We start from the raw sequence: 25,382 nt of genomic DNA, 5'->3' as shown, positions 1-25,382 counted from the left end.
GCTAATAAGCTACTCAAGCTAAAGCTTTATCCAAGAGAGTAAAGAGAATCACATGCAGTAGAGTCTGTCTTAAGCCGAGGGGCAGCAAAAGGGGCAGGGACAAGTGACGCCACAATTGTACTAGCTGCCAGAGTTAGTTTAGATTCACGCCAGCACAAGAGAAAGCTCTGTTTAGAGAGGCAGTAAAATAAGATATCAGATCCATTAGCCTCGATCTTTTCCTTTCCTAAATCAATGCTAGATCTCACTCGTTTTCTGGCTGACGGAAACATTCAACATCAAATAAATAAGGTCGACTTTGAGCCCCAAAAGTTGAAATTCAAGTTGGACCTCCTTTAATACAGAACTTATACATTCTCTGGTGCCAAAAGACGCCAGAATACACCAAAAAGGCTATGTAAAGTACTCTGGTCAAGTCTTGGTCCTGTTGAACGGGGAACCAAACCGGTCAGAGCTATAATCCCCGAAGCAGTGACAAGTATTGCACCGAATATAACAATTAAATCGCCATTCAGGCTACCTGTTTGAAAGCCATTGAGATCCTCAAAGATTTCCTCGAAGTAGTTTGCTAATAAGACAAGAAGCTCAGAACCTCGCCAGAGCTTTCATAGATTAGCAGGGTCGATTGCAGGGTCGGAGGTTGCATCGGGGCTGAGAGATGAGACTGAACCTAGGTAGACACGGACTTCTTTGGGGCCCACTGAGTCTTGGAGGCATGATCCTCGGAATTGATACATAGAAAGGGGTTAGGTGCCGCTTAGTGGCTATAAAAAAAAAATTGAAAGGAAGCACAGCCTGACAAGTCCTCCTAAAGTAAGGATAAGGAGAAGTGCCCAGATATGTTGGAGATGAAGGAACACAGCAAGTCATAGAAGCGGTCAAAATAAAGAGGATAACGCATCTCATATAAGCGCCTGGACATAACTGAGCAATTAGTCTTGAATCCTGGACATAACAGTGCAACTCGTAGATGCAAAACGCTCCAACTTAAATGCTGTGAAAGTATCAGGTGACAGAGGTATAGAAGAACCCCCATTGAATGAATGAAGCCGAGATATCTTCTTTTCTTCTTAACTCTTAAAGAATTTTAATATTATTTTTAGTATTTATTTAATAATAAAGTAGTTAATATCGTATAATTAACTAAAATTCATAGGAGAGATTCCAGATATATTTAATAGAATGCAGCATATTAATTATAACAAAGGAGGCTATACGCGCGATAGAAAGTCGCGTTTTTAGGCGTATTTTACCAGCTTCGGATTTACCCAACGGGATACTTAGTTTCGCGGGACACTTGCTTTTCCAGGCTTTGAGCGAAGCGAGCAAAGGAGGACAAACCGACTAGTAACCCCTTCCGGAGAAGGGAAGTCCACCTCACTTTGCGGAGTCAACATAGATCAATGGTAGTCTAGCCCGGGTCAAAAGCATGGGACCAATTCTGGCCCCACTCTCTCCCAGCGCTTCCCAACTGGCTTGTGCCGAGTGGCTGCACGAGAAAACCTGATGTTGCATCCCGCTGCCTTGATTTAGGCATGCATATTGTGATCAGTAACAGTTGTTGGCTGTGAGGAAGTTGAGCGCAGTTATTCGTGGTCGATAGGTGATTCAGGTCCTCCAAAGCCATTTTCACAAGCGTGTGTTGAACTAGACAAACGCTTCTCAGTTCAAGCATTGATAAGTGAGTGAGCATTATTATTATTTTTTTTTGAATATTTGAGATTTGGAGAGATAGAGCTGTGCAAACTTTAAATTTTGTTCTTGTGGAATTGAAGATGGTCTAACAGCTCCTAAACCGGTGTGCTGTAGAAAATGAATGTACCTTACTCCTGCAGTCAACAGACGCTAGGCGTTGAGCAGAGCAGCTCTTTTAAGGATAACAACGCAACCCTCCTTTCCTCCACCCTCTTTACGCAACAACCGTCGTTTCTTCCTTCGCTCCAGGTTTCCTCCCAACTACAACATAACTACCGAAACAAGTAAGCACGCACACAAATAAATAAAAAAATGATCCGAGTGGGTAGATAGGGGAGAGCTGACATAGGCATATAAGAATGAATTTTCGAATTCTTCAAATCTTTCCTTACATCCGCGAGGAAGACCTCCAATTCCTCCACCGACCAGCCAAGACCATGTGTGAAAAGGGCAATGCTGAGGCCAGACAAATTGGACATTGTAACTTCGTGTGCCCAGAGACCTGTTGAATCAAAATCCATTTTTTCAGCACAAGGACTCTCACTTGACTCGACTGAGGCAAGTTGCCAAATTTCAAATATAACAAGGAGGGCAAGGGAAAGTATACCAATCTCCTTCATTGCTTTATTCGCCGGCCACCGATTCAAAGGCCACTTATAAGTCACCTGGTTAACATCTACGAAACCAGCCTCTTCCATACATTGTTTCGTCTTCAATGCGACATCTAGCCCCACGCCCAATTTCAAACTCCCTTCTAACATGAGATTCCCGTACCTCTCGAGGTTGGTGTTGGTGAGGGTGTCGTCGTCGCAGCGCACGGGGAGACAAACGTCTTGTACTTCACAGTAGCCGCCTGGGTTGGTGAACCTTTTCGTTTTGTTAATTGGCACAGATGGAGAGTGTTATTTTTTTGGGGGGGGGGGGGGGGGGGGGGGGGGTTACTCATAGCAGTGGTTTATGTATTGCCTCCAATCGGGGAACGAACCGGTCATCATGCGACTGAAGACAAAGTCAAAGCCTGAGGTGAAGGTCCATGGTTTCTCCAGATCGTCGATCTCGAATTTGACGTTCGGGGGTACGCTTAGCAGGGATCCCTCGTTAGCAAGAGCCACAATTACCACATCGCCATTAAATAGCAACTGGGGAATAGGGAATAGGAAAATAGCATAATATCTCGGGGAGATTTGATCTTACAATTGTGGTTGAATGGGGCTGACGTCGACTCCGAAGACCTGGTCTAGATTAGTATGTGTTGAGTACGGGCCCACGATGTGATTCTAAGGCAACGCTGCCTACCTCTGCTTCAGGACACATATCGCCTGTTCAATTCCCTCCTAGTTAATTCCTTTTCCTCTTTTTTTCAACGAGAGAGAGGAGAGAAGGACATACCCATATCAATTGCCCAAATACCGGTTCCAGTTCCAGCATCAAGAATGCGGTGGACTTTCTTCCTGTCAATAGGAGCGGTGAACATCCCGCCACGGAAAGTCAGTTGGAACAAATGATGTTGCAAATCTGGCACGTGTTTAGTTAAATTGAGCTGTGTGGCTTGAAAGGAGCAGTAATAGGTACCCAGCCGATCTTGCTCAACCTGTACAATCGACTATTAAGACAAGATATTTATTGAAGAGGGAGAACACATGCCTCATCATTTGGCATAAAGTACCCTGCAAACCTAACGGTCAGCAAAAAGCCTACTTTGAATGAAATCCAGGGGCCAGGCCGTACGTACTGCGGTCTCCGTAACCATTGTAGGTCCTCCCATTCTCGACTCGGAACTTGTATATGGAGGAAGCGATTGACGCAGTCGAGCTCAGAGAATCCTCGGGAGGTGTCACTTTTGCTCCAAGAATATGGATGGAAGGAAGGAAGAAATTACCCCTCCAATCGCAGAATCATTATCGTCGTCCAGCTAGGGGAGAAGGGATTGTCAGTCAAAATCGCTCCTTGCGTGGGGAAAGAAAGCGAGGGCTGACAAACAGTATCATCGGCAGCAAGCACCTGTGTTGCGATGGGGGCGTCCGACTCGGTGGCCGCTCTGGTTTCAGGTGTAGCAGCCGCTGTCGCCTGGGCTTTAGCTCCCGTAACTACTGGAGAGAGGGTCTCTTGGGGTGACATCTTGCTGAAGTTGCATTCGAGAGAATCTCAGGATCTGGGACTCGGAGAAGAGTGGAGAAATGGCAGCATCGCATTCTTATGTGCGCAATCTAGTGCCTTCCCGTGCAACCCTGGGCAGTGGTCTCCCGTGCCGACTTTCAGTTATCTGACAAGGAGAGGAGGGGGCTGCGTTGTATTACAACGGTCTATCCAGCTATCTAGCCATTCAGCAATTGCAGTGCAGTATTGGTGGTGCTGGGTGCAGCTCGCCGATACAACCAATACACTAGGGCCGTTCGCGTCGGAGAGGGACCAAAAGGGAAGTCGGTTCGAGCAATTCTCCTCCCCCCACCAGAAGCCGGTCAGCATCCCGGTGGGGGCAACTTTAGTTGGGGTGGCATATGTAAGAATTTAAGGAGACCAATATTATTATGGATAGATTTATGAGGTTACAATAATATTATATAATAAATGGAGATATTTATAGGTGTTCTTCTCAAATAGGCTAGAACCTGCTCTAAACTAATAGAATCACCAGGTTTATTATCACGTGCGGACAGAGCTTCGCACAATCATCCAAACTTCTCTTCTTTAATATTAATTAGGTAAGTATCTTCAGTTTTTAGTCCTCTTTTCTAATCTCTGGTTTTCCTCTATTTCTTGCACTATTACTGCAAGAACACTATAAAACCTATATTAATATTATTTTATATAAATCAAATTAAATTGTCTAATCCCTACTAACTTCAACAATCGCAATAGTCGTTCGTCAGTTCTCACCTTTTACTCAGTTAATTTAAGTAACAGGTGAGGAAGAGCAATATGCAGATCCCAGCGATATTTAAATGTGAGAACTCCACCAAAAACAACCCTTTTTTTATTATTACAACGCAACGTTCTAAAAGGTTACGTAAACCGTATATTTCAAGTCCATCCCAGGTTTTGTAGCTGCTTATTAAATTTAAAGAACAAAAGTATGAGGCGTTTTCGTGGTTTGAGCGATTTACCCACACAAATTTGGGTGGGATTTGCGTATCGCTGGCTCTTGCGCATCGCTTGTTCTCCCCTAATAGGCAATATTAGGTGAGAACTGCCGAACGCTTAGCAACCCTGGGTCCATAACTGCAGCAGTGCAGCGTCGATACCAACGAGATGTTTGAGCGGTGAAAGCCCACTGCCCTCAGTGTGTCAAATGAATAGAGTAGAATAGAATAACGGCCGTTACTCTTATTTTATTCATATATTATTCAAGTTATTCATGAATAATCATGAATAATTTAAATGACGCACGTGATCTCTGCACGTGATTGAGCTAGCCTAATCGGGTAGGGCTTCCGGGAGGGCCCGCACCTAGCGCCACCTAGCGCCACCTCGCTACCCAATCAGGTGGTAGTGGCGCTTGGTAAGCGGATCGAACCTTAGCGATAATTAGTTTATATATTATAGAAAATCTGTATTTAAGTAGCCTTATATAAGGCTGCTTAATAAATACCTTAGTTCCTTTTTTTAAATTTAAATATATGTCAATTTACTATAATTAATTGACTTTCACGTGACTTTCACGTGGTTATTCATGGTTATTCATGTTATTCATGAATAATTATTCTATTTTACTCAAATTATTTAAGATATTCGTTACTCTTATTTTATTCAAGTTATTCATGAATTATTCATGAATAACTCGAATAACTTGAATAATCCTTTGACACACTGACTGCCCTATGGCGTTGCTTCCCCGGGCCGACCCTGCACCGTGTCCCGCCTGCTGTCCCGCCTCTGTCATCTCCAGGGTCCGCACGTGGCTTCATTTACGACACGCCTCAGGCCCCGCCGTGGCTAGGTGGTCGAAGTTCTGGCAGACCAGGAAGGCCTTGGCCGGCCGCTTCCATCTAAATCCTGCTGAGGTATGCCAGAAATACGGTTAGTGCCTGTAGCCTGACCTTTAATCCCATACTAGTTAGCGAAGCAGTAGATAATGAGCCCTCAATCCTAGGTCCGATCGAACGGAGAGGGCCAAATGAGCTCGCCACAGGCGACCCTAATATTCTGAGGCAGGTGTCCGCCATGAGATCACCTTGGACGCCTTCTGAATGGTATGACGCCGCGCCCCAGGAGCCGGAATATGATTCCATGTTCTCGGAGAGCAACAGGAACGTCAAAATATGATTCGATCTAAGGCTGTAATAGGGGTATGTCCTTTATGCATGTTCAATCAATCCTTCGCATCATAGCTCACAAAAACTCCAGTATTCCGGTAAAGACAACAAATATCTAGAGTTAGATAAAAATATCTCTTATATAAAGACGATAGAGGATATGCTTCTATTAATTAAGCTGATTGGGACGTCGCCTGCACTAGCCAAGTAAATTTTTTTTTAGAAGCGCTTTAGGCCATTTCTCCCGAAAGAGACGGATAAAATCGGCTTGGGAAAGTTGATGGGGTTCGCTCTCCCTCCCTTCAACGCTCCTTACCTCGAAACTAACGTGTACGTTTCTCTCATTAGGATTAGGAAGAAAGCAGCTGCAGAACGATTCTCTCCAAATAAAAATATCAAGCACGACATGCCTGGGCCTTTCCTTGCTCACGGCCTCACGCAAAGAGAAGCCCAGCCGGCAACTGTTCTTCAAAAGTACTATACCTTCCCTACCCTTTCACCTCCTAACTCATTCTCACGCCACACCACATCCCTGCTAATACATACTCCCATATACAGCCTCGCCGGCTCCGACAACTCTGCAACAGCCCTGCACGCCGCCCTCCACTACACCACCGCCTCCCTTGCCGCCATCCAAGAACTCCCCGCCGAAGTAAGTTCCTCCACCCTCCCAACATAACCAATGGTGCTGAACCAAGGGAACGCACCAACCCCTTGGTGTGTTCCACAACGACTTGTTTTAATAGTAAACAACTCATACTATTACACATGCCGATCGCACATCTTCGGAGCAGAACCTTAGGAAAACCCATATCGCTTTTGTCGTTGTCGCAATATATAGCCAGAATTTATCAAGTGGGAAGAGCAGAGATCCAGAAGTATAGAAATCTCACCCTGGCACTCTCCACCACAAGCGACAGTGACGGGGAAATCACCTACAAGCGCAAGCGCTAGGACCACCGCGGCCATGGGGAAGACAATTCCAAGAACTTTGAACTATTTCTGACACGCGATGGTGATGCTCGTTGGACAAGCTAGGTATGCAATTATAGGGTGGAAGGCTATGGAAATAATGGATCTTGTGTTTTTAAGACCATTCGACCTGGAACTCTCGTTTTCTCACAGGGACTTATTGTAGCGAAGCCTCTGAGAGCCAGTGATAATATCTCAATACTGAGAGGAAGAGCGAAAGTCTCATGTCTAAAAGTCGTGGTCTGAGAAAGTATTACATGAACCCCCCTTTTTATCGGCGACCTCGCTAATCTAGCCGGCCGTAGATCCCGACGCCACGATCTATCCATGTCTCAAGTTCGGTGACCACTTCCTATAAAGCAGCAACCTCTTCCCTCTTCCAGATCGCAATATCCTCCATCCGAAATAGGACAAGTACACAAACACGTTTACTTTCAGGAGAAAGACCGTTACCACCATTGCACCCCTAATCTCTCAGTACCTTCACCTGGATTACAAGACGCAAAGATAAGAAGTCAAGATGTGTATGAAAACCACCTGCTCAACTTGCCGTACGTTATTCTCCCTGCCCAATTTTTTCTTCACTCCTCCCTCGTGTTTCCTTATAATTCCGTTCAGATTAAGGACGTGGAGTCGTGGACCCTGACATCTATGACAGAGAAAGCAACCTGGTCGGGCTGCGGAGCTCATGTTCCAGGCGTAATGGATAGTATCCCTGCAAATGAGAGATGCAGTGTAACTCCCCTCTTTTTTTTTTGTTTTCCGGCCCTAATTTTAATTTCCTCGACAAAGGTGGAGGCTGATACTTTCTTAGTGTGAGCCAAAAATAGAGAGAGATGGGAAGAAATATCCTCCCCAAGGCTCGAACCCTCTGATAGGTGCTATCAGTGGCGCTGTGGGTGGACTTTGGAAGATGGTTGGTGGCAGCGGTGGAGAAAAGAAAAAAGGGGATGGGAAGGGGACGGGTGATCAGTGACAGGAATGCGGAGAGAAAGCTGGGCAATAATCTGGCATTTGCATATCGATCTCCTTAATCAATGTTGTTTTGAAATAGTTTCACCTTCGAAAACATGTGAAGCAAGACTAATAGAAATACTCGAAAGTTCTGTGGCTTTCAGTCGGGTCACCTTTACTTTTGAGGAAGTGGCGAGTGAATATGAACGGACCCTCATTAAAGTTTTCCCGGTGGCCTTCTGAACTTGCTCTCAAACTTCCTTCCAGTCCTCGCCTTCCTACTCTCTGCAACACCTCCAGCTTCCCATAGCCTCTGCTAACATCAACGATGGAGTGTGTAGAGTAGAAGAAACCTGCCACAATTCATGCCAGCTGTGCAAGGACTTTCCAGTCTTGCCAGGAGATCCGCCAGTGACTCAATACTCTAGCTCCTCATGGTTAATTTAATTCGATGCCTCGCAGCTCCCCTTGACTCCATCTGTAGTTTCACTCTCGCCATCCATTGCCTCCCAGTCCTCATTGAACACCCAAGTTTGTGGCTCGGCCCCTGTTAAACTGTTCAAACGTGTTCTAGGCACAAACAAGTTTGAGTTTCGAACACCCATGCCAATATGACTATCGTTGAGTGCAAAGGAGGATATGGTATTAGAGTCACACGGCCTGGAGTCAGTGGTCTTCTCGCTGAGAGTTCTTAGAACACATTGCCGAAGGTGACTCATGATGCCTCGCAAAATCTCGTGACGTTTCGCGAGGGCTTCCTCTTTCGTGCGTAGGGAGTAAACGTCGGCATAATCGGGCATTCTCCAGTTGCGGTACAAGTTGCCATGTGTGCCCCGGATCTGAACACCGCTGGGGTGACTGGTGAAATAGTAGTGGCACAGCTTGCAAACAGGCTTGCTACAGCCGATGTATTGCCAGTTCTGGAAGAACCGCTCAGGCCTCGTGCCACCAGTCTTCTCGAGCCAGCTGTGGACAAGGATCTCGGCATGGACAATAGGGTGGAAGTTGCTGCTGGTCCACTCATCTTCAATCGTCTTGTCCAGATCGAAGTTTTGTTGCATAGTCTCAGCCAGGTCCAGAAATTTGCCCTTTGTTTCCGAATTGGGTACCATACGGGCGAGGATCTCTGATGCCGTTTGTGGGCATGTATTGAGCGGATTAATTGCTTTACTGCTTGATGGAATACATGTAACTTCGAAGGTATCGAAGAGACTTGGCCACATACAACTGGATTCCCAGAGCACCTCAACAGCACGCCTATAGGCCAAGAGTCTGGAAGAGTGGTGTTGAAGATCTTGCCAAGGTTTTGTGTTCCCAGCCTTATCATTGCTTGCTCTCTTTCGAAGGAACAGGGCTGTGACAGGCTTTTGCAGGCTCTGTAAGGCGTTAATCAGCCCTTCGGTGTGGTCCAAGACTGCGTCATTCCATGTCATGTCAATCTTGGTCGGTGTAACTGGGAATTTGGAGAGTTAGCGAAACTTACATTCATCGTCGTCGTTATCATTCTGGTTGGCAAGTTGAACCAATTCCAGCATTCGGACAAAGCTTTTCTGTCGAGACACAACTTAAAAGCGGTTGAGATTAGAAACAGGGATCAAATAAATGGCAAGTCTCAAACTCACCAGTCGACGAACTCTCCGCCTCGCGAATCGCAATGCAGGCTTCTAAGGCAGTCGTCAAACCATTCAAGTAACGACGAATACGGTCACGGTTGAACATCAAAACATCCCGGAGAACGTTGCTCAGATATTCCTCACGTTGATCGTCATCTTCACAGTATGTGGACTCCCTGAGGCTGGTGAGAATGGCGCGAATGTAAGCTCTGGTCGTCTCCAGCTCCACCTCTTTCCTTCTATTGGACCCGAATACGTATTCCACCCTGTCTGGCTGCTGTAGAACCGCAAATGCCGTGACAGTAGACCCGCCTGGGCGTGAGTCACAGATTTGGCCCAGCCTGGAAACAAAATTGTGGAACAAGTGTTCGTCAGAATCTTCTCCTGTGCTATGGGGAAGATCCTTGCTCTTCTTGCTGGCAGTGCCTCTGTAGCCTTCATTCAATGCTAGCAGAAGAACGACAACCTCGTAAAAACGACGATGCGTCTTTGCCGAGACAACGACGGGTTCCGCAAAAATGGGACCAATTGCTTCGTCTGGCTACTGTTAGCGAGTTGTGATATTTGTAGACCGTATAACCGATACGATAAATTGAGCACAAAGGCAGGTACATACTTTCCCTCTCACCTGTCTGAGACATTGCGACGTACTACGGTAACTGACAGCTGAGTAGGATAGCGAAGAGGTGAGGGACTAAAGTATCGATAGTAGAAGTGGAGATGAAAAATAGTGGTGTAGGGTAGAGGGATAGGTACATTAGCGGTCGTCTCCTTAACCCTTTCACTACTCAATCATGTTCCAGAAGATCGCAGATAGCCTTTATATACCGAAAATAAAAAGGAGATCAAAGAGTTCCTAAGTAGAAAGTAGATCCTCTGGCTGACCACCTACTTCTTTTGCCAATTATCTTCGTCGCCCAAATATACTACAAATGCGTCTCACACTGCATCTTACAGTTAGACAAGTATCCTCAATAAAGCCTCACCTCTGGTGCTCTTCAACGCGTTTGGCGAGTCCAGAATACATTTGGACCAATTCTAGCAATTCTGCCTCCTTTTTTGGCGACGAAAGATACTGAGTAGTGGGCAGATTTAGTACAATTGGCGGACCAGAGAACCTTTTGCATAGGCGGGTGGCCTCATGCATAGGCGGGGGCCTCCTGCATTCAGAAAGCCTGGGCCTCATGCATAAGCGGGGGCCTCTTGCATTCAGAAAGTCTGGGCCTCGTGCATAGAGGGAGGCCTCGCACAGTCGCTGTCCTTGGAAACATGGCTCATTTGCCAGGTTAGAGAAGCAGACGTGGCCCGTAATGCCGACATGGCTTCTTCGCTTCGGGATAGGACGACATAGAATGTTGTATTTCTCGGTGAGTTTGGCCGGAACAAGCCGATTGAAGCCACATCACATATCGTGGAAAATAGCGAGGCTTACAGCGCATGCATCATTTTTTAGTGGCAGGGCTCATGCGGGCATTGCAGCTAACGATTTGGAGACCATGAACTCGTTGGATCTAGGCGAACCGGCAAGGCTACTTCAATTTGGTGACAAGCAGGACGAATTAGAACATTTTCGGTGAATATCACCAGAATAATTTTATGTGTACAACGCATTGGCTAACGAATGACTTGAGTGGAAGTCGACCATATTTCTGCCCGCTTTTGTGGAGATCGATTCCTTTTCCTAGGCTATAAGGCTCCCATGGTGCTCCCGACCTTAGATATTATAATCCCTGGGAACTTGGATGATGGGGCATTGGGCGAAGCTGGCAGGCGTCAAGACTTGGAACATCTCTAAGAAAAGCCCTACTCTGCCGTCATTATTCACTGCGTATTTACATATTCACCCTTTCTAAACTTTCTTGGCCTCTCTTCAAGTCCATCCCTTTTAAAGGTTATTAGGAGAATGGATCAATCGACCGTTGTGGCGTACTTTGGTATGCAATTTGACCTGGGAGGTAAGAAGCATGGAGAATTGTCGCCTATATACTATGGAATGCATCTGGAACTACACTTGTTCTCTGTGGCCAGTAGTAGTCCAGCAGTCTCAAATTCACTCTTCTGGATCCAAGCGGCTAATACGGCAACAGAAAACGTAGAACTTGACCCGTACCAGGAGCGTATGCCTGTGGGATACACAGAAGGTGGAACCGTGGCCTTGAATGTTGCGGAACGGATAGGCGAAGCTAGTATGCCCCTTTACAGTTTGCCATCCCAGGTGAAGTATTTGCTGAGCAACATCCTAGTTACAGCGGGCGATAGTGCATTGCCAGCACCAGTTCCTTACCCCCAAGTCATATTTGAGGCGCCCGAGGCGATTACTAGTGAACATCTATGGCCAGTCCCGCATACTCTGCCACTTTTTGACAGCGTAGTGGGTGCCCAGCTTACCCAAATATACCAAGCCCAACCACCTCCCGACCACGTCAGCCCGAGCACAAGAACTATTTTGAATTTCCAAAACCCTGTGAACTCTTCGGGGATCCATCATCTAGATTCATAGATTCCAGATGAAATGCAGCAGGGCGACTCTACTGCTCTTCTGCCTAGCTTCTCTGCACAGTTCAGTCCTCCTCAAGATCGTCACAACAGTCTCACTCGACATGACGACAGAACACACGTCAATACTTCATTTCCTGCATACCAGAATGCAACCCCTCAGTTCCCTTGCATTCCTTATAGTGCCTCGACTACCACAACCGAATCACACAACGGCAGAACTCCAGTTATAGACATGAAGAGCTATTGTTCTTGGCCTGACTGCCGTCAGTCCCACAAAGAGTATACTGCAGGCGAGTTGAAGTTCGTTCAACTTACTTATATTCGTCCGCGGCCTCGACGCTAACGGCTTTTAGAAAGCACCTGAAGACACACATAAAACCGAAGCAGTGCCCATACTACCCGATTTACTGTGCTTGGAAAGGAACTGCAGAAGATCGAGAACTCCAAGCGCATATCAGGATTAACCATAAGCCCAGGAGTAATCTGAGTTTCACCTGCAGCAACTGTCCAAAATCGTACACGGCAAAAAAGAACCTCACTCGCCACCAAAAGCAGTGTTGCGCAAAATAAACGAACCAGGTGCAGTACAGAACCTTGGTTTGATGTTGGCGCTTGCCTAAGTCCGTGGGAACGGATGCCGGATACCGGGTCTTAGCGGGTTGCGGGTCAAGGCGTTAAGTTAGGGTAGCGGTAGGGTTAAGAGGGTTTGTTGACTTCAAAAATACGGTAAATTTCTAAACTAAAGTCTAAGATTGAGAGTCTTGCCAAAATAGGCCTAGCCCTGCTTCAATAGTGGTGATAAAACTTCTCAATATACAGCCCAAGTCCATCGGGGTACTGTACAGCACCACCTGAAGACCCACCTGTCCTCATGCTCGAAGGGGGGCGAGAAAACCAGTATTCTCAATTATCGGGCGAAGGAGGAGGTTCCTAAATAACTAGCTACGGCTTGCGACGACTCAACACCTCCTCGTGGTGCAAGCTGGAAACCTGTCGCAATCGGCCCACCGATTACGCCTCTCCTTTAAGAGGATTAGGGCTAAGATTAAATCCACTATTATCTCCTTTAACGATACGACGACGAATCCTTTCGATAACTACTCGGTTCCATATGTTGAACTAGCTAAGTAATAAAGCTAGGGTCACGTGCTTGCAATGTAAACCAAGTAAACGATACTGAATTGACTGCTGTTCTACAGTGGTAAGTAGCCCGTATATATAGCCCTGAACCCCCTAAGTCACATGTACTAAATCCCTATGCCAGCTGAACCGATTACAGCTATACAGGGTATTCCAGCCGTACAGGGTATTCCAGCTGGACAGGGTATTCCAGCTGGACAGGGTATTAAGCTAGTGCACAGCCCCATGGCGTTCGGTTCCAGGGCTTACTAAGCCTATTAGGGGCCTCAGGCCCCTAATTTCAACACCATAGCAACTGCAGATTGGTCACGTGAGCTTACTACACGTGACACATTCACTGTATTTAGCTCCGGCTATTTATGCCACACCTCTCTTCTCTTCTTATTTAAAGATATAACTATATAACTAGTATTCTTTATATAATAAACTTCTATAAAAGCTTTTTATTAACGAGGCTAATATATATTCTTATATTTATATTTATAATTATTATAAAACTATTAAATATTTAATAATATTTAATTATATAACTTTTATAATTTCTTTTTAATTTACTAAAGCCTTCTAAATTTACTAGTAATTATGTTAAGAAGACAGGTCACATGGTGTCACGTGCGGACGTGGCACTGCCGCATAGACTAGCGAGATTATAGCTTTATAAGAGTCTGAGATCTCTTTTTTTCTTCTTCTCTCTTTAGTTAATATAATCGAGTCTCTTTTCCTGCCTCTGCTCCTGCTATACTATTTCCTTGTCAGGTCATACTCAGGCTCGGTAAAAATACCTAAATTTCCGGTATTAATACGTATTAATGCCAGAATTATAAGATATTAATAGTATTAATAGTAGTATTAATTCCCTGAACTTAATTTTCCCTTTTAATTATAATTAACTTTCGAACTACTTCTCTTATTAGAAAACTTTTAGTAGTATAAATATTCTCCTTGATTTAGGCTTTCTATCTAGCTACTTATCTTATACTTTAGGCTAAAACTAATCTCAATGCGGCTATTTTAAGTAGAAATGAGCTTTTGAGATTTTTGTAAGGCTTGCTTATATATTTAGTACCTTAATTGTGACGGCTGGTGTCACATGGTTGATACGGACGTGGTTTCAGCCAAAGGGGTTGGTTTCAGCTAAGGTTCCAAGCTATGGTTCAAACCAAGCTCGCTTCCAAAGCTCGGCGTTTCAGTGGTTTTGGCCATACCTACTTATCCACTGCCACACCTCACTCCTTCTCTCCTTAGCTTTAGATTCTCAAGACATAGGAAATCATTGATCTTTGAGCCTCGTTCCATTAATAAGAAATACGAATACGGGGCTTAATTCTCTAAATATAAGAGGTATTTTAAATTTAAGATATTATTAAATTTTATTAATAATAGTAAATAAATTTTTTAATAGAAAGACTAGAAATAAAAGGAATTATATATAAATATATTCTTATATAAATAAAATAATAAAATAAAGAAATAATTTTTTAGGAGTAAGAATTAATAAGATATTAATATGTATTAATTCTTATAATACCTGAAAAATACCTAATACTATTAATACCGGTATTAATGCCTCAGGTATTATTGCCGAGCCTGGTTATACCAGACCTGTGACGGCGCTGGCTGGGGGCCATATGGGGGTGGCTGTCACATGACTGGTTTCACCTAGCTAGCCGGCGTTTCAGTGGTTTTAGCTAATATTTCCCTTCTTTTATCCCCTTTCCTTCTCTCTCTCTCTCCTTCTTCTCTTTAGCCTAGTATTTTCAATACATGAGATTCTTGGATCTTTGAGCCCTGGCCATTGCCTCGATCCTGCTATTATAAGACCAAGAAATACATTTTTAATAAATTATATAATATTCAAGAGAGTTTTTTCTCTTTCTTTTCTTTTTTATCTAATTTAAAATTTTAGTAATATAAGCTTTTTTATTTTAATTTCTTAATTTAAAAAATATATTATAATATTTTTTTTTAAGTATAACTTATTTCTTTTAAGAAAGAAAGAAAGATTTTTTTTTTAAAAAAAACTAATTATTAAATGAAAAAGAAAGAATTTAGCTTTATCCAGTGAGACATATGCCACATTAACGGCCGCATACGAAAATCTCTAATTCAGCCAGAACATAATCCGAATTAGGGATATTCGTGTGCGGCGCTAATGTGGCGATGTCTCACCGGACGAAGGGATAACAACACGGGCGAATTTGGCCTGGCCGGCATAGGAGGGCGTAAGGTCGTGCTAGCCGCGTCAGAATTTGGATAGACGGGTATAGATTTGCACGGCTAGGCCGAGTTCTAGAGGGGCAGCTATTGGATAAACTCCTTGAAAAGTGCTAGGCCATGCTATATTGCGAAAAGGCTTTGCCTGGAGATTAAACGATATATTTTTGGGGGATCCTATTTGGGTGCCTCAGGAGGGAAAATGTAAAACGACCCCCCCGGCCCCCCCAGGTGTCGATTGGGGGCCGGACTAATCTAAAGTAGAGGCGCTCGGACAGGAATACCAAAACTCTAGCTTTTTCTTTAATATAATTTAATGCTTGTTTTATTTCTTATAGCGCTAATTAAGCGCTAATTAAATATAATTTTTTTATAAAATTTGATTTAATAATAGCTCTTTAAATTAAAGAAGTTAAATTTTTTATATTTTATAGTTTAAAGACAAGCTTAAGAAAGCCTAGAAATTTAGCAAATAAGTTCCTAAAACCAAATATAAGAACCTTATAAGCCCCTAATTTATAGAGTTTTATAGGGTTTAAAAACTAGAACTTAATTAATTAGTATATAAACTCGCTTAAATTAAATTTCTATTTTAAGAATATTTTTTATTATAAGTTAGAAAGCATATAATTATAATATTAGGTTTATAATATGCTGGCTTATATTTATATTAAAAATATGATTTAAGATGTTTGAAGAGCTTAGATAGCCAATTACAAGTTTATCGACACCCCTGCCCTAATCGACCCCCCCGCGGGGGGGTTTACATTTTCCCTCTCAGGAGTCGATGTGGTCCCCGAATGTAGTCGTGTAGAGTTGACAACTTTCCCACGGCAGAACCGAATATATAAGTAAATCGTGATTAGTCACTAGAAGGGAGAGCAGGCACGTAATTAAAACAGCCTGACCAGAGGGTGAGGCGAGGGTGAGTAGCGCCTGAGCCGAACAGCGATGGTGACTAACCCGTTAGAAGGAAGGGAGGATAGATACAAAAACAGTGTGCCCTTACCAACCCCTGTAAAATTTCTGTTTTGTTCGCGTAGTATTCCTATAACATGGATATACGCCCAAAGCAGTAATGGTAGGAGGCCAACTCTGATTAGAATGCATAAGCACCCTCTCTGGGCAGACCCTGGAACAAGTGCTTATGCATTTGAGAGTTTGATTTCCTTCTAACCCCCTTTCCCCGCACTTAGCAAGCTAATTTTTGCAATTTTGTCGTAAAGTAAGGCTTTCTTTTCAGCTATTCTTTAGCCCCCGGTACATGCACAAAAGGTAGGCAAGAAGTACGTCCCTCTCTTACCCCTTATAATCGCTTAAAAAAAGTATATCCTTAACGCACACACGTGCGCGCTCTAGATATACGCATAAGCTTCGCACGCTATTGCGCACCGGAGGCGCGTGACAGCGTGCCCCTAGCCTTTTAAGGTTCTAGTATTAGTAAGATAAGCTTTAGAACTCTTAGAATTAGCACGATGGCTAGTTTAAATTCGATGAGATTACCTTAGTTATTTCCAGGGCGCTCGCACTCAGCGACTGCATTTCAACAAACCTGGCCAGAACTATCTTCTAGCCACAATGTATGCACCGAAGAGCACGGCGAATTTTTATCCTTTAAACCGACGAGACGACTCTATCCTCACCGCGTTGTCCTGCTTCCTCCTATCTATCCCCCTTTTCGATTTTGGCAACCAACACTCCACAGCCACTAGACAAAATCGAGATTCTCCAATGTAACGCCCTTCCTTTCAAAGTATGCCGCATCCGGCCTCCTATAGTATGTTACTCCCTCCGCCTCACCTGGACCCGCCGCCCTCTGCACAAACGAGTGTTCCTTGCTGTCAGTTTTCAGCAAGTCCCAGTCAACCCTAGGGTCTGCTACACACTCCTCTCCCGCGCGATTGTTTCCAAACGCAGGACCCACGTCCCCATAAGGCCCAGAAGGGTTCCAGATAAAAGTCACGCCGTCCGGTAGGGGGCCGAGCAAGGCCTCTCCCCAATTCAAGCCGTGTGAATTGCAGGGCCCGACGACAGCGTACGTATTAGCATTACCATCATGTCCAGTATCGCTGCTGGTGGTGGTGAAATTCCTCAGCCTCTTTTGCCGCCGCAGGACCAAGGGCCGCATACACCCCAGCAGCACAGCAATCTTGTCCCCAGGTTGTGCAGCTACGGGTCCTGCCCCGATATAGCCTTCCCTTGTGACGAGCAGCGCGCGCTCCCTGCAGGCGTTGAGGATGCTGCCAAGACATAGCAGGACTTCCTGATCGGGCCCTTTTCGAGCGGACGCATCATGCTCATTAAATTCGAGCGCGAACCTAACGAAGCGCTTGAACTGTGCCATGCTCGGCGTGGCGACGTTAATCATCTCGGCCGAAAGGTGGTTCGTGAGAAAGCCACCGCCCGAGAATACATAGCAGAGCGCTTCGAGGATGGTACTGCCGCGTGATGGGCGGTAATGTGCTGTCTCCGAGAGATCGAGCTTCTCCGCGATCTCCCTGACAAGAGCCACTACTGGTGGCGTACTTGGAGGCTGGTCCGCAATATTGTTGTTCTTGCTCTCCTTCGTGCCGACGAATAGTGGTGGGAATTCCAGCACGTCGACTACAGTGGCTACGAGGACGCCCTTGATTCGCAACGTTCCCTGATCCGCGTAGAAGGCCGCCACGGCCGACTGGCCATCGGCGCTCTGGTTCATCATCAGAAAGTCCCACTCCCGCTTCACAGTCCAATTCGAGATCCAAGAGGGAGCCCAGGTCGGGGTGGTGGAAGTAGAGGTGGAGGTGGAAGACAAGTCTTTGGGCATGAGACACTCCGACAACAAGTCGGCCCGGCCCGTCACCTCCATCTCGCCAAGGAGGAACTCCTGGTAGGCCAACACCACGGGTTTCCGGTAGTCAGGACGTATCTTCTCCGCCAATCCGAGCGACTCGGGCGGCAAAATGCCCATGATACCGTAGACTCGATCGCGGGGATCCGTGCACGCCGTCCGCTGCATTTGGCGGAGCATTTTCCCAAGCGACGTCTGACCATGTAGGCAGGTATCGGACACGAGTGCGGTCCTCGCCCTCCAGTGGTCAAATCGTGGATGACTGGAGTCCTTGATCTTCTTATTAAGAAAAATGGCTGCCTTGCGGAACGCGGTCCAGTCGATCGACGAGGAACCGCATATCAACGCGGCACCATGTGCCCCGAGAGTGATTTCCTGCCGGATCCACAGCCTCTCGAACCACGGCCGGTTGAACAGGCTCTCGAGGGCTTGGGATTCTGGGCCGTCCCAGGGCAACTTGAAGTTCAGGTCCAGGAGAAGCTTGAAGTATATGAACTCCGCGCCCCCGGTCCTTTGTAATTCCTTGTTATGGATTTCGAACGACATCCAGTCTACGTCGATTGAGTCGCTGATCCAGTGCAGCAAGTTCATGGCCACATTGCTGTCGTGCGTAGACGGGCCGAGCCACGCGAGCACGTGTTTCGACGACGTGTATATCTCTACCATTAACTTCACCTGTTCGGCTCGTTCATCCATATCCTCCTGGTTTATACATATAGCATCGATCCAGAGGGTCCTGCAACTATCAGGCCATGGAAGGTATGGCAGTGCTTCCGCTAGATTGGCAGTTACTGAGAGACGCTTGGGGGTGGGATCGCCGCCTAACCGACGAGCATGAGATCTCGTCTATCGTTTGTATCCCCCCACACGTACGATAAAGCCATAAACTCTTTGTACAAGACGCGGCGTTCAGCTTCCAGGGGGGCTTCGAAGATGCTCACCCGGATCTCCTCGGGGCGGGACGGCACGAGGGGGTGTAGAATCACGAGTCGGATCTGTTTGCCGCTTGAAGACAGCGGCTCATATTGGTATCGGTCCATTATATCGGAGCGACAAAACGTGTTTCTGAGCGGGATAAGACAAGCTCTCCTTGGACACGGAACGATGGCGCTTTCAAAGCACTGTTGACAGCTCGATGCTGTGAAAAACTAAGTATGAAACGTGCCGCAGAGTACCGCCTCTTCGTACCTATTACTTTGACAAGGCGGAAAAAAAATAACCAGGCAAATCGATTTTGATCTCGAAGCTGGCAGCTAGAAGGTTCAGTTGTAACGGTGGGAGCCCTCACAGATGGACTTCGGGGTATAATCTGATCGTATTGAAATGTGCCGGGTTCAAAAATGGATGTAAGAAAGGGAGGTTTGAGTACTTAGACAGTATTGTATGCAGCGGTGGAAGCTGAACAAGCTGAAACTCGAATGTTAAACCGGCTGAAGTCCAATGCGCACTTGGCGGCTAGCGAAGCGGGGAAGCTTCGGACGTGTAAGACGGCGTTCAAAACACGCCGCGACAGCTTCCCCACGCCATCCCGGCATCGAATCAAGGCCGATTCGAGGCTTCTCCAACTGGTTCTACTCTTCTATAACTCTCTAGTCATTACAAGATTGCTTTATTGCCGAGAAGTAATTTGTATACTTCTTAGAGGAAAGCATGGGTAAAGGAAGCAATTCAACTATTATAAGGTAACAAGGTAGAAAACCGGTATGTTGTAGGCGAAATCCAAGTTTTGGCGAATCTTAGCAAAAATTAGCTACTTTAAGCATCGCGTGAAACGAGCATATAACTACGTGAGAGCACGAGAGCTAATCCCCTCCGGCTCCAATTGACCTTCTCGCTTATTTTAAGCGAACCCCCCTCCCCCCTGAATTAATGTTCCTCGCTAAACCTGTGCCACGGGCCAGCTGACATGAAGTACCTCCCATACAAATTTACTATGTAAATACTTGGCCCGACGGTTTCCGTGGCCCATTCGCTTTCACGAACCACCTATGCTAACAAGTGGAAGGTACGAACGAGTAGGTTGAGGCTGACTTGGATGTTGCGGAGAGTGGCCTGAAACAAAAAGCAATTAATCTTCACCTCTCCACCCAGTCACGGTTTTACCTAATATACCTCGCCTACTTAGTCGCAATCACCTGAGAATGTACTCGTTACACGTGGGTAAAGAGGCCTGATCTTGAAGCGGAAGGATCCTATAAGTTCTTCATTTCTATAATATGATATCACAGTAACTCGCAGAGAAGGAAAGAGAAATCAGTTCGCTTATCAACGATGTCCTTCCAAGCCAATGTACAACGGAGCAAACTCTATATCGTCCCTCAAGCAGACGAGCCAAGCATTCGGAATGCAAGAACTTCGCATCTGCCAATATCAGGTGGGGGTGTCAGCTAGACAGTATATCTGAAGAACGTAGCATCATCACCCTTCTCACGCTCCTCCCACTTCATGTCACTGCTATAGTCCCCGATCGTCATGTTGCGGCCTCGGAGGATGGCATCACGACGGGAGTTCTCGCGGCGATAGTAGCAAGTCATGAGAGTTGACAGGGAAAGGGACATTGAGACGAGGGCGATGAGTATTGCATGTCCTTTGATAAACCTGTGTATAAATTAGCTCAGCGCAGCGAGAATTTGTTGGGTAGGAAGCACACCGAGGCTGATCTTGGGCAAGATAGACGAAGCCAGCGACGGCACCACCGAAGTTGCCGAAGCCAACTTGCATTGCGATACCGACTCCGCGCTTAAGACTGCCGCCGATGTTGTTGCTGTTCCATGTGCCAATTAATGGGACGGTGGAAAAGATGCCTGCAAGCACGGGTCAATGCTACGGAGAAGACAAAATGGTGGTGACTTACCAGAAGCGGCAAGAAACGTTCCTGCATATTGAATATGAGGTTTCCCACTGGTGATCAACATTAAGAAGCCCGTGATAGCAAGCATTGCAAATCCCATGAGGAAGGGGCCTCGCTGCCCAGCTTTGTCAGATGCCAAACTTCCACAAATGGTGCAGAAACACGCTACGACGTAGACCGGGACTGTCATCAACTGGGTTGCGTTCGCAGTATAGCCGAGTTCGTTAATGATTGTGGGAAGGAACAGAGAGATGGAGTACAGAGGAGTGAAGAGGCCAATGGTGATGAACATGTTGGCCCAGATCTTCCAGTCTCGGAATGCTTGAATGACATATTTGAGATGGAAGTCGTCAGAGAGGCCACCATCCTCGGCCATTCTTCGCTGGACTTCAGTTCGCTCTCGGAGCGTTAGAAACTTGGCACTGCAAGTTATTAGTTTCAAACTAAAAGGGTGGTGCTGCTGCACTCACGTTGATGGATAATCATTGATGAGCCAATAAGAGAAGCTTCCAATGAAAAGTGTCATCAGTCCCTCCAGGATGAAAATCCACGACCAGCCTGCTCTCCCACCAATGCCACTCATTTGTGATATTGCACGTGCCAGCAGACCACCGAAAGCACCAGCCAATGTCGCAGCAGAGAAGAATAAAGCCATCCGTAGGCCGCATTCAGTTCGACGATACCACATTGTAATAAAGTAGCTAACACCAGGAAACAGCCCACCCTCTGCAATGCCAAGGAAAGCGCGGCAAGCAAGAAGTCCGCTGAAGTTTTGTACGAAGCCCATGCACAACATGATGAGGCCCCAGCACACCATGATTAATGTAAACCAGATGCTTGGGCGTGTTCTTTTCAACATCATGTTGCTTGGAATCTCAGCAGCGACATAGAATGGAAAGAAGATGGCAAGGGAGATGTTGTAGTCGAGGCCTTTCATTTTGAGGTCCTTCTCGAGGTTGACGAGACGCGCATTGCCGACATTGGTGCGGTCGAGGTAGCAGAGTCTTGGGCTGTCGGCAGATGTCATTCGAGGATTGGAAATACTTACAGGTAGAGAAGTGCCAAGAATGGGATCAAGTGGAGGTCCAACTTGCGCAGAAGCTTCTTCGTCGCGGCCTCAGTGAATGGTAGAGGGGTAGACACAGTGGTTCCTTCTGTCGAGGTCAAGCTGCCGAGTTCTTTATCCTCGATATACTTTGCTTGGGAGAGATCGGAATCAGTAGGTGTATTCCTTGGTTGATTGGAAGCCATGGTGATCGTGCCAGCTGCGTTCAGCATTTGGGAACTGGATTTGCTCGAGGGATTGGAGGTGACGAGAAACTCCTCGCCCCGATTGCGCCTTGTGGCAGATATGTAATTAAAAGACTCCGGGTATTTATATCCGTGTCTCTCTCTTGTGTTTCCCTTATGAGCAGGGGTTTCGCGAAAAGTGGTGAGACTTGGATAAAGAAGAGATAGTTGGTTGTGCGACTGGACAGAGATCGAGGTGAACTCGATTGTCCACAATCAACAATGAGGAGGCGAGGAAAGAACGACGACTCACTAACATGTTCTCTGAAATAAAAGCAGTGGTCTAACGGTCCTATCTAGGAAACAATTTTCTGCCAACATAATTCATGTTCGCATCTTCACAAACAAGCAGCCGTTTGGCATTGTCAAGACCAACCAGCTTGCTGTATCCATGACAGGGATTGCACGTATCCAGTATCAAATAATCCTATCAATCATAATTATTAGGCGGTAATCAAATAAATTAAGCCGGAAATCTAATCATTTATCTGATTAACTAAATTAATTATAATTAATTAATTAGTTATATAAGCTTCTAAAAGAAGTAAAGAGTTAAGAAGCTACTTAACTCTTAAAACAAGACTTTAGTAAAGTTTTATATAACTTTAGCTTAAGTATATAAGAAGAAAGAATTATATTAAGAAAATAAAATAAAAAAGAATATATATAAAAAGCCCGTGAGTTATAAGAAGGCGAAAACAAGACAGTTAGTAAAAAGAAAAGAATATATAAGAGTAAAAAAACAAAAATAGAATTTTAAAATAGCTTTTTAAATAAAAGAAATATATTTTCTTATATATATATCTCAAATAATCATTTAGTTGGTTTAATTAATTATTTGAATTGAGGGACTTAAATTTTAGTTTTTTAGATAGTAATTAAATTATAATTAATTAAATATTTTATTAATTAATTACCTTAATTATATTGTTAATATACTGCACGTATCGAGTCTCCTTGGCCCTGAACCTCCTCCTTTGATAAGAAGAAGAGCAAACACGAAATTTTTGAGGACAACGCTCGAGGCCGTCAACCACTGAAGCAGCAGATGATTAGATTGTGCGACAGGGCTATCGACGGCGCAGCAGGTATCCGAAGGTATCACAAGCTGCACAGCAGCTGTTGGCAAAAAACCGATACAAGACCCGGCAATATGGCTTCCAGACTATCGGTATAGCATGCTGAGGAGCAGGTAGCCGTGGGGACTAGAGAATGGAAGCTATCCAGCCATCCGGAAGCCGAAAGGTCTTCACTTGGAAACTGCCACCACTTGCTCACATGTTCTATCTCTGTGACTGAAAACGATACCTCAAAGGACTACCGGGCTAGTTCCATTTTCTACTCATACTGATGACTGTCCTACAGTGTCGTCCTCCCGATCCAAGACATGTTCGGTGACCCGAGTTGATCGACCACATCTTGACTCACAACAGCCAGTGGGTTACTTTAATACAAAACTGGAAAAGCGACTACCAGAGAGACATCGGACGCAGCCGCCCTTTGACAGATCACTGGGATATTTGCGGCGGTGGGCTCATGGAGATGTTTCATGGTTGAGGACGAAGAGATGTCATTGAGAGTGAAGTTTGTATGCCCAGACCTTACAACCTTATTTCTCAGGCACTTGCGTCGCGTTATCCTTGTCAAACCGCGTCCTACTAATACATCAATTCTAACCTCAACACGAGACACAAACCCTCAGCAACCATGGCGTTACCCCTGCAAGCTGGCCTGACGCCAATGGAGGTCGCCTTCCTCTGTGAAATGGAAATGGTTACTGTCGTTCCACGCCAACGCCTGGAACGCCTAAATCTCCTCTCTGTGGGTTTCCCCCAAATTCTACCCCACCAAACACTCCCCCCCCCCAAAATCCATTCTCAATTCCCCTCTTCCATATCTTTGGAGCTAACATTTCCTTCCCAGGGCCCAACTCCCGCCCTCCGCCCACCGCACCGCGCTCCCTTGCCTCTCTGGCTCGCACTCCTCCTCAAGCGCCAACGAAGAGCCAACATCCTCCCACCACCCTGGCTCCTCCCCTCTTCCCTCGAAAGAATCCTAAAACACGAAACCGAGACCTCTCCCCTCGCTTTCTCGCCTCCACCACCACACCCTCACCCGATAACCGCCCGAATCTCACCAACAGATCACATCTCCCCACCATTCCTCCCCTCGTCCACCGCCGAAGCACCGCCTGATTACCTACCCTATCACTGGCTTGAGCTCGGGGAGATATTACTGGAGGCAGCGAGTGATGATGTGCCTGAGCCTGATCGGGTGAGAGGACTGTTGAGGGATTTAAGAGAGGTGCGAATGAGTAAGATGAGAGGGTCGGTGAAGGTGCTTGAAGGGGAGGGAGGAGGGGTTAGTAAGATGACGGGTGTTGGGGCGATGGAGGTCGCGGAGGGGAGAGGCTTCATCTTGGGGGTTCTCGATGGGTTGAGGAGGCTGGGGAGTAGTAGGGAGGTGGCGAGAAGGGAGAGGGAGGAGGAAGAAGGGGGTGGGGAAGGGAGTGAGGATGAGGCGATGGGGTTCGAGTAAGAGTACATATTTGAATGGCGTTTGGGGACGGAGCATTGCGTGGGAACAAGGATATACCATTGCCTTTTTGCTTTGGTGGAAACGGGCAGGGCTGGCGCTGCGATGGATGATGCAGCGGCATTGCATAAATCATGGCCGGTAAAAGCAGAAGCAGAATGACGGAACAGGACAATCCCAAATTCGAGCATTTCCTGACTTTTGACCTCTCCTGACTCCTTCAACCCCAAGAATAAATTGTTGGGTAGTTTCCAGCCACTCCTCCACGCCTTTGATTCTTGCCGTCATCTTTCCTTCGCAGACGCACATTAAAAGGGTGTCAGCTCCCCAGCCTTTCGTACTCTGCATCAAAAGCCTGCGTCGGACGCACAGAGACAGGCTTCTGGCAGCATCTCCCCTTCCTTGATTGACACGCCCTTCTTTGAGTACTCTGCTGCGGGGCAACGAGTTGTGACACCACCCTCATCCCTAATTCGTAGGTGCTCGACTGTAAAGAATATGAGCCCTGGCACCTGTCGATGCTGTCAGCTTCCTTT

General features: G+C 46.0%; 6 protein-coding genes across 6 annotated transcripts; 2 read left to right on the top strand and 4 right to left on the bottom strand.

The window, feature by feature from the left end:
• Positions 1–1,763: 1,763 nt before the first annotated feature.
• K444DRAFT_609237 (S-adenosyl-L-methionine-dependent methyltransferase) lies at positions 1,764–3,877 on the bottom strand. Its single transcript, XM_024879539.1, has 12 exons — positions 3,676–3,877; positions 3,575–3,607; positions 3,428–3,518; positions 3,340–3,362; positions 3,268–3,286; positions 3,085–3,210; positions 2,992–3,014; positions 2,890–2,927; positions 2,638–2,775; positions 2,303–2,562; positions 2,041–2,197; positions 1,764–1,967 (listed from the first exon to the last, which is right to left on the bottom strand). Exons 1-12 carry the CDS (start codon positions 3,811–3,813, stop codon positions 1,910–1,912), a joined length of 1,104 nt encoding a protein of 367 aa, XP_024741192.1. The 5' UTR covers positions 3,814–3,877; the 3' UTR covers positions 1,764–1,909.
• Positions 3,878–7,440: 3,563 nt separating this feature from the next.
• K444DRAFT_521499 (uncharacterized protein) lies at positions 7,441–7,896 on the top strand (the record flags this gene model as incomplete). Its single annotated transcript, XM_024874133.1, has 3 exons — positions 7,441–7,471; positions 7,579–7,655; positions 7,735–7,896. 3 exons carry the CDS (start codon positions 7,441–7,443, stop codon positions 7,894–7,896), a joined length of 270 nt encoding a protein of 89 aa, XP_024741191.1.
• A 211-nt stretch (positions 7,897–8,107) lies between these two features.
• K444DRAFT_714229 (uncharacterized protein) lies at positions 8,108–10,128 on the bottom strand (the record flags this gene model as incomplete). The annotated part of the gene is made up of 4 exons (XM_024888322.1): positions 8,108–9,327; positions 9,358–9,438; positions 9,497–10,024; positions 10,104–10,128. The coding sequence occupies 4 exons, from the start codon at positions 10,126–10,128 to the stop codon at positions 8,318–8,320; spliced, it is 1,644 nt and encodes a 547-aa protein (XP_024741190.1). The 3' UTR covers positions 8,108–8,317.
• A 6,920-nt stretch (positions 10,129–17,048) lies between these two features.
• Positions 17,049–19,210, bottom strand: K444DRAFT_641046 (heterokaryon incompatibility protein 6; the record flags this gene model as incomplete). Its single annotated transcript, XM_024884559.1, has 3 exons — positions 17,049–18,248; positions 18,726–18,971; positions 19,001–19,210. The coding sequence occupies 3 exons, from the start codon at positions 19,208–19,210 to the stop codon at positions 17,049–17,051; spliced, it is 1,656 nt and encodes a 551-aa protein (XP_024741189.1).
• A 1,347-nt stretch (positions 19,211–20,557) lies between these two features.
• On the bottom strand, positions 20,558–22,272 carry K444DRAFT_521401 (MFS general substrate transporter; the record flags this gene model as incomplete). The annotated part of the gene is made up of 5 exons (XM_024874126.1): positions 20,558–20,768; positions 20,821–20,974; positions 21,025–21,443; positions 21,492–22,025; positions 22,070–22,272. 5 exons carry the CDS (start codon positions 22,270–22,272, stop codon positions 20,558–20,560), a joined length of 1,521 nt encoding a protein of 506 aa, XP_024741188.1.
• A 1,722-nt stretch (positions 22,273–23,994) lies between these two features.
• Positions 23,995–25,145, top strand: K444DRAFT_555392 (GINS complex, PSF2 component). Its single transcript, XM_024876704.1, has 2 exons — positions 23,995–24,132; positions 24,235–25,145. Exons 1-2 carry the CDS (start codon positions 24,019–24,021, stop codon positions 24,847–24,849), a joined length of 729 nt encoding a protein of 242 aa, XP_024741187.1. The 5' UTR covers positions 23,995–24,018; the 3' UTR covers positions 24,850–25,145.
• Positions 25,146–25,382: the final 237 nt, after the last annotated feature.

The sequence above is a fragment of the Hyaloscypha bicolor genome, assembly GCF_002865645.1.
Source record: "Hyaloscypha bicolor E unplaced genomic scaffold K444scaffold_39, whole genome shotgun sequence".
Taxonomy (NCBI): Eukaryota; Fungi; Ascomycota; class Leotiomycetes; order Helotiales; family Hyaloscyphaceae; genus Hyaloscypha; species Hyaloscypha bicolor.
Note: the sequence above shows the minus strand (reverse complement) of the source record. Positions and strands in the feature narration are given on the sequence as shown.

What these genes read in the sequence shown, in the direction of transcription:
- K444DRAFT_555392 (XM_024876704.1), top strand. Translation starts at nt 24,019, where the DNA reads ATGGCGTTACCCCTGCAAGCTGGCCTGACGCCAATGGAGGTCGCCTTC. An exon ending in AACGCCTAAATCTCCTCTCT is followed by an intron (nt 24,133 to 24,234) that starts GTGGGTTTCCCC and finishes TTTCCTTCCCAG; the next exon opens with GGCCCAACTCCCGCCCTCCG.
- K444DRAFT_609237 (XM_024879539.1), bottom strand. Translation starts at nt 3,813, where the DNA reads ATGTCACCCCAAGAGACCCTCTCTCCAGTAGTTACGGGAGCTAAAGCC. An exon ending in ATGATTCTGCGATTGGAGGG is followed by an intron (nt 3,519 to 3,574) that starts GTAATTTCTTCC and finishes ACACCTCCCGAG; the next exon opens with GATTCTCTGAGCTCGACTGC. An exon ending in CAATGGTTACGGAGACCGCA is followed by an intron (nt 3,363 to 3,427) that starts GTACGTACGGCC and finishes TTAGGTTTGCAG; the next exon opens with GGTACTTTATGCCAAATGAT.